The following is an 8,182-nucleotide window of genomic DNA, read 5'->3' on the forward strand; positions in this document are numbered from 1 at the left end:
GGGGGGGTCAGCCTATAATGATTCTGGAGCGTCTATCTGAAATCAGAAAATCAACCGACGCACGGCGAAATACAAACTCGGCTCCTTCCTTCCTATGACCTAATCGAAACGCAAGACACAAACACATTATCAAATTAAACAGACAGTTAATTAATCAACTAATCAATGATGTGGCATAAACTCAATTAACGCTGACGTGTTCAGATGTCTGTTTGGCCTGCTGGATGCTAATTCTTATTGGCGAGATGTAAATTGCCAGAAAGGAGGCAGGTTATAGAATAAATTAAGGGTAATTCTAGCAGGAAATGACATTCTTGTCAAACGTAATCGGATGATGTGCATTTTCACTGCTGCAGGTTTGAGTTTTCCTCTCAGTGCTTTGGTTCTTTTGCCATGAAGCCACCTCAATTCACCGTCACTACTACCGGTAATATCCTTCCTTGCAGAGTCCTGCCTTGAATAAGCTCTCTAAAAGAGACTTTTAACTGGGTGAACGGATCCCCAGTTAGTGGACGGCTCTCCCGCTGCCATTTGGCGCCGGGCAGATTATTGTGCAGTGGGTTTATCAGAGCTTTTCAGCTGACATCGACTTCCTGCTGCCTCTGCAAAGAAAGCCTGAAAGAGGCTAAAATGCTTCACAGATAACTTCTTTTAGATGCCATGTACAATTTAACTGTACATTTTGTTTTACAGTTGACAAAGACGGCTTGCAGACAGTCAGACAGAGACCATGGGAGCAGGAGTAAATACTTATCTTCCGTGTGGCTTTTATTGTTGGCATTTTTATCCAAATAAAAGCCTGTGAAGACGCAGGAAGTCTCCACTGGGTAACTTCATTTAAACTAAAGGACCGCCGTACTGTATATTACAGTTGCTGTTTCAGGCTGTAGTGCAGTGGTCAGGTATCCGAAGGTAACAATCACACAGGAATAAATCACATTGTACGCCACACACGCTCTCACTAATAAACTGTTCGAGTGATTGCAAGGGGCTCAGGTTTATTATTCTTGGAAAGACCGATGAAAAGAAAGAGGGAGTTAATTTGCTGAGTGCTGTGAAAAGAGGAGGGAGCGGACGGTGTATAAATAGGTTGTACCAGATCACGAGATCTCTACAAATATTGTACTTTCAGACTTTCAGACTTCTGTGTATGTTCGCACGCCGTTAGAGGTTCCTGTGACTTCCTGTTTGCTGATTCGCAGCCCAAAGGCCACACGGCGATCAGCGATCACGCACAGTTCATCGTGTCATTTCGTTCATGAGCACAATATTAAATCAGCACAGAAACTGGAACTCGCATACTGAACGATGAATCCATGTTCTCCACATCTGGAACCCGTCCAATAAAATGTGTGAGTTACAAAACATGTTGGACCGACCATGCGGTGGATGAGATGTTTATTTACAAGCCATGAAAGTATATCCAGTGCATTTGGTTTACTACATCACAATTACAGATTACACAATATCCAGTAGGTAGCAGTCTAGTTTGATATCATTGGATATCATCACACACACACACAGACACACACAAGGACCACGGGAAGCAGCGAGTGGCTGCCGTAAACACATTTGATGCTGAGCTTGGATACCACAAGAGCCAATAAACCGCTGTTCTCACAACACAATAGCAACATCGCCAGGGCGTTGCCTTGTGTTCCCTAGCAAACAGTGGGGGGGCTTTTGTCTCTTGCTTTTCTCTTGCGTAGAACAAAATCGCTGGTTCGAACCTGACTCAAATTATGTGAAGATTATTCTAGTTCAAGAAAAAAAGTCTGCAGTTGCTTTTCTTCATGGCAGAAACTTGAGATCGGTTCAAATTGGATTTCATTCTGTGGGATGAAATGCTTACATGTGAATCTCCATCTGTTTTCAACATGTCAGATTGACATCATCAGAATGCCATCATGGGCGGAGGTGAAATCGCATCGTCATAGTCTGTATCGGCTGACTGTGAGCCGCCGTTTGGATTATACGGTCGGGGAAACTTCAGATCTCTATTGCTCGTCATGAGTGCAACCCCTCGTCTTCTGAGTTTGCTTTGTTTGGCAGTTGCAATCTAGACGTTTTGCATCTCGGCAACAAGCAGCAATTCAAGCGGTCGATCTTTTTTCCCCCTCAAAACAGCGGTTCTCCGCAAAGATAAACGGGTAATAAAAATAGCGCTTCAGGATTTTCCGTAGTAAAACCAGCACAGGTCAAATGGCACTTGGGTCGTAAAGTGGATGAAAACTTAGGATGCTCTTTCAGACGTTCCAAATAACTTGCAATTTAAAAAAGAAAAAGGTGACATTTTGAAGTTTTCTCCTGAAATGGCTCCTTTGCTTACTTTGAAATAAGCCACAGCACAAATTGAAAATGTGCTGTGGTATTTTTTAATAGCTAACGAACATGTGAATGCCACGCAGACTGAGCTGAACTTCCCATAAACTGTCCTCAATAACTGAGCATTCGCAGAATTCCTGTGGAGTTTTCTGTGACTCCATCCCTAGTTTGACTTCCCGTTGCACAAGGACATGTATACATGAATGCAAACCACATAAACATTACTGACAATTAGATTTGGGCTTTTCCAGTAACGCTGGACATTAACATCAATTTGCCTCTTTAGAGCAACCCTTAATTGCAGCGGCAGCATATGCTTAAATATTAATTAACCTCTGAGAGTTTTGTTTCGGCAAAACTAAGTGTTATGTCATGAAAGGAGGTAACATGCTCTTTTTAAAAGTACCATATGTGTTATCATTCATTCAGTCTTAAAAATGGATTATCTGAGAACATTTACTGCCATTTTCAAGTTAGAAAATAAGTGCAGTCTTTTATAAAGACGCTTTTATAACCTTATTTTATGATAGTATAGGCGTTAATGTGATATTTTCATTACAGTCAACATAAGTTTGCAGATCTGAAAGTCTCTCCGGGCTTGTTTTGGATGTTCAGGCAGAGATCTGGTAGGAGTGTGAGGGGAAAGGCTACCAAAGCAGACCAGAGGGTCACTTTAGAGTTCAAAGTTCAGAGGTTATAGGATTATGTTCTCACGATGATGACCCATGTCTTCCATCCCCAAAATCCAACATCGAATATCTTAGGTTTGTTTTAGACTTGTATAAACCACAGTCATGTCTACATGAGATTTAGGTTTTCAAATGCATATAAATATAAATATCAAATAATATAACATACTGTTATGGGCATAGGGTTTCCACAGTCTTGAAATGCTCTATGTGCTGCAACGATGGGCGGGACAGTTCTAGGTTAGATGGAGAATTGTCTTTGGCCAGCGAAGATTTCAACAAAGACCCTCGGGAGATCACCAGGGGAGCCTTGCAGACGGAGGCATAACAACAGTGCACCACACTGGGGGAGAGGAGGATGAAGACCCAGGGGTCGATGATGGAGTTGACAGATATGAAGCGGAGGGCAATCAGGTCCAGACGGTGTGACTCCTTCCATTCCCCTATGGAGTTGAGGTACACGCGGATCTGCGGGATGGACAGAGGGAGAATTGTGTGCTGAGTGAGCTGCAAAGATGCAATTTTCTATTTACAGCGTGTGCTTAAATAGGTTTTACAGGCTTTTTTTTTAACTGCATACTCTAGTTATATACGTGTTCTTGCTGAAGTCATTCCCTGCGTCTCCAGCTTGTCTTTGACTGCAGCTCATGTTTGCTGCGTGATGCTTACTCTTGATTGACGTGTACTTTTGACATTTGTCCAATGTTGGTTCAACAAAAAGCACACTCCTTGACTTCCATGTCCTCCGACATCCAGAAAGCCTTTGTCACTGATCCCAGAACACACAGGATGTTTGCAGAGCGTGCACGAATGGACCAAGTTGATGGTTGAACTTTGCTGCAGTAATGAGTTATCGAATACAAAATATGCTTTTGCTCTTGACAGGAAACGTGCAGCCTCACTGCAGTACCGTGTTCTTCGTCTGATGCTTAGAAACTGCTCTATTTCAGTCTATGGTCTTTTTTTTATTTTATCAAATAGCTTTTGACTGCAAGTGCTTTATTAGCACTTTTGAAGTCCAGAGTGAGTGTCGCTTACCGGTACCTCATCGGCAGTTAAAATGTGTCGGTGAACTGAGATTGCAATTAAAAGCCGTAAACTTCCTGGGCTGATGGCTGTGATGTTGGGAACCAGCACATGAATACAATCCATGGAAGTTATGACTAGCTCCGAGGTTTAGCGAGCGCTGCTGCTGGTCTCTCTGGGGCCCAAAGAGGAACAATGTCCAGCTCAAAGCGACCTTGCGTCTGGTTGTAAAGAAGTCCACTTTGTCTTCACCCTTCATTGGAATGAACTCTGAAAGAGACCTGCGGTGCGTTTCTTCTCTTCGTGCTGATCGCAACGTCATTTTAAGTGAAAACACGTGAGATCATTACTGTGATTAGTGAAAGGCCTTGCAGGGTGCGAGACTAAAACCATGTGTTTGGAGACAAACCAGGCGCAGCAGTGAAAGCCAACTCGTACTGCGAGGATAATAAAAGTGTTAATGCGAGCGGTCTGTGAAAGTTTAACGCTGATGGAACAAACCGCTGTTTCGTTGTTCTTGTTTTTAAGTCCACCTCTCTATCGATGTGAGTTTTTTCTTTTTCCTGCCAAAAGGAATCTACTTGGTGGCGGAAGTTCCGGATCACCCGAAGCCTGATCCTTTACTGTGGGCTTTTAATGAAATATGCTTAAAGCTTTTCTACGTCCAACCACAAAGCAATCAATTCAAATGCCTGCCAATAGGTTAATGTGGCAATTCCACAGAAATATGATGAGAGGAGGCATGAGAGCTGCAGCCACAGGTAGATGATTGATTTAGTATGACATGCAGCTCCAATTGAAAGATGAATTCCTCATCCATGGCTGACATTAATGTTACGGTGACGCCTGCCTGCAGAATGTCACACGTAGAACTAAGTTTATCACAGGAAACGATAGATATTAGAATGCAGCTATGTCACCTATCAATAAGCGTGGTGTTTTCTACACAATATTTTCCACTTCTGAGTGGAAGCCAGTGAGCGTTTACACTTATTGCTAGTAGACAAACACACAAGTTTCTATACCTGCTGACACCAATGGAAGAGAGAGAAAAGTTTTTTTCACTTTCGTCATTCGGTTTTTCTCCCTGTGAGTTCTTCTTTTTCTGCTTCCTTCCTTTTTATCCTTCCCACTAAATGTGCCTACCGAAGTCATCCGTTTTATTCAGACCATGTGACGAGGAGGTGAAGAAAGCTGACACCTTCACGAATCTTCTTCTGGCACATGTGCAGGGCTAATTCTATTTAGTAAACCTCTGGTCTGTGTTTGTCGAGTCATGTTTACATTTTGTATTTGTCCTTTGTGGTGTTGTTTCGAGCTCTTATCTTTCACCATGGGAGGGTACAGGCATAGATTAAATGACACTGAAATGGTTACTACATTAATTAAACAGTTAATCCACAACTTTATTGTATAATTAATTCAGCTATTCTCAAACAGCTCCTCCTTCGTCAGGATTAGTTCCTTGTCTTAGTTTTGTAACTGCAAAAATGAAACTAAGTCTGAAAATCAGAAGACGAGCACATCCACATCTGTCTCTGACTGACGTGAAATCTATTTTAATACTTAAGCAGCAGTCAGGTAGGCGGTTCACTCTGCTGGAGTGTTTCCTGTCTGCAACGTCTTGTCTTCAGATCAGCCCAGTCTATTTATTGTTTTATTTATTTGGCACAATAAACGCCAAAATGTGCAGATTACCTGCATCTGCTGTGAGTTTGTGTTTTATCTTTCTGGTATTATTCATTTTCTACTTGGGGGGGGGGATTGCACATTATGGCTGAGCTTTATATTCCACCAAACCCAAATCTGTATCCAGCAAGTCAGAGGTCATCTGCTAGAGCAGTGTCGTGAAGTCATCTTACCACTAGGGGCAGAGTGCAGGTGATGAAGATGATGGTCATGAAGACCAAGAGGATCAGATGCTCCACCTCCTCGGCGATGGACATTTGCCTGCGGTCGCTGCCGGCTCTCGCGGGCCCCATCACCGAGCCATTTCTCCTCCGCCGTTGGTACATCTTGAACAGCTGGTACACCACGAAGCCGTTGCACGCCACGATAGCCAGCACCAGCACGAGCATAACGGTGGCGTACAGGTTAGCGTAGACACGGTCCATCTTTCCCAACGGGTTCATGTCGATGAAGCACCATGTGCCGGGACAGTATTGTACGTATTTACCAAATCCAGCGAAAGGGAGGAGACAGAATAGCGCGCATAACAAGAACACTAATGGGATTGAGATGTAGGCGCATTTCTTGGAGACGTGTCGCGTGTACAGGTAGGGGTACCCAATGGCAAAGCATCTCTCTAGCGCCATAGTGAAGAGGAGGGACAAGGTGGCCAGGCTGAAGAAGGTCATGCTGACACCGAAGTATTCACACACGCTGCCCGTCTCAGACATGCCCACCAAGGTGGTGTTGCGTGAATACGACAGCTGCACCAGAGGACTGACCAAGCAGGTGCCCGCCAGGTCCGTTACCACCAGAGAGGTTATGAGGATATTAAACAGCGACCGCCGCCGTGAATCTCCCGTCCTCTTGGCTCGGCATCGCCGGATTTCCAGGATCACGAGGGCCGCCACGTTGCCGAATATGCCCGCAGCAAACATGACGGCGCTGATTAGCGGGCTCTTGTTGTCGTCGATGTGCTGCTCCCTGTGGCAGTGGTCCTCGTTTTCCATCTCGTTTAATCGGGAATGATTCCAAAAAAAACAAACAAAAAGATTTTCACAAATTGGATGTGAAAAAGTTGTCCGGAGCCATCCTGGTGGAGCAGGAGAAAAGAAATCATCTGTCAGCGCTCCAGCAACGAATCAGTTACTAAATAAGGTGACAGAAAAGCACGTTTTTATAAATCATTAGCCATAAAGAAAGTCGACTGCAGATACCACCTGCTCAGAAGTCCTTGTTTGCATGTCTCACTTCACGAATCCCGTGCGTGCGCAGGGAAACGAGAACAACTTGCTGCTCTCATTTAAAGAGAGCAGCAAGTTGTCTGTCACTCAAAGTCAAGGTAAAAGCAATGCATCACAGCGCTTTGACAGATGTGTCCAGATGTTGGGTCTCTGGTTGTGTTTCTCAGTTGATAAACACCGTTTGTTGCGGTATCGGCAACAAAGTGTGACCTGTCGGAAAATTCTGGATTTGCAGCTCCGTTTAAAGAGATAAAGGAATGACAGGAAGCAGAATGAGCAGTAGCAGCAGTAACAATATATTTATGCACCACTCGGTGAACCAAACGCTATTTATTGGGTTTCAATGAAAGGCTGACTTCAGGGGGACTCTGAAGGTTGGTCATCCTCTGCCTGTGCGTGGGTTCAACCAGCAATGGAGGAACTGGAACATTTCCACCGAGCCTCGTGGTTCTGGACGTGTTCAGACAGGCGACAGGTCCCGACTTACCTTTCCAGCGCTAAAAGAACAAAAGAAAACGGTGTCCCGGTAATTGTGCCGCGGCCGAAGCTGGAGTCGGTGTTTTCCTGCGCGCAGCGCAAAGTGACGTCACGACGAGAGGACAAGTTAGGAGTCGTTATCTCCGAATATAGACGATCTGTGTCGAATAATAAAAATAAAAAGTCCAGCACAGATACCGGAGATGACTTCCTGAATAGATTATTCCACAGAGGTCGCGCAACAGTCACACGCGCACGCACGCACACACAGACACAAACGCGTTCTCACCTGGGATTAGTTCGCTCCCCGCAGAGTGGATCTAATCCCGACTCGTACAGTCCACGTGCAGAGCAGAAATGACCCCCCCCCCCCACACACACACACTTTATCCAGCCTTCTCACGCCGCTCTGCTCTTAAGCCGAGGCGCGCGGCAGACATGAATGGACACGCGCTGCAGCGAACGATGCTGTGACGTCATTGAGAATGAGGACACCCACGAGAAGGATGCCTTGAAATGTTCAGCTGTCGTCACAGAAGTACTGAGTAAATGGTTGAATACTTGAATACACATTCAATTTAAATGCGTTAATTGCTGCCGTTGCTAAGGAACGAGAAATGAAATGGTTTGAATTATGCAGCACACATAAAAAGAGAGAGGAAATCTGTGTGGCATAAAACAAAAGTCTGCAAGCCTTTAAAAATAATAATAATCAGGTGTGTATGGTTTAATTCTGAATATTCTAGAACGTTC

The 8,182-nt window shown here is 44.4% G+C and overlaps 1 protein-coding gene across 1 annotated transcript; it reads right to left on the reverse strand.

Annotated features, from left to right (window-relative positions):
* Positions 1–1,381: 1,381 nt before the first annotated feature.
* Positions 1,382–7,776, reverse strand: ptger2a (prostaglandin E receptor 2a (subtype EP2)). Its single transcript, XM_068756455.1, has 3 exons — positions 7,719–7,776; positions 5,903–6,801; positions 1,382–3,482 (listed from the first exon to the last, which is right to left on the reverse strand). The coding sequence occupies exons 2-3, from the start codon at positions 6,716–6,718 to the stop codon at positions 3,186–3,188; spliced, it is 1,113 nt and encodes a 370-aa protein (XP_068612556.1). The 5' UTR covers positions 6,719–6,801; positions 7,719–7,776; the 3' UTR covers positions 1,382–3,185.
* Positions 7,777–8,182: the final 406 nt, after the last annotated feature.

The sequence above is a fragment of the Brachionichthys hirsutus genome, chromosome 24, assembly GCF_040956055.1.
Source record: "Brachionichthys hirsutus isolate HB-005 chromosome 24, CSIRO-AGI_Bhir_v1, whole genome shotgun sequence".
NCBI classification, from domain to species: domain Eukaryota; kingdom Metazoa; phylum Chordata; class Actinopteri; order Lophiiformes; family Brachionichthyidae; genus Brachionichthys; species Brachionichthys hirsutus.

Coding starts and splice junctions, on each gene's coding strand:
- ptger2a (XM_068756455.1), bottom strand. CDS start 6,718: ATGGAAAACGAGGACCACTGCCACAGGGAGCAGCACATCGACGACAAC. Junction 3,483..5,902: donor CCTGCACTCTGCCCCTAGTG/GTAAGATGACTT, acceptor TCCATCCCGCAG/ATCCGCGTGTACCTCAACTC.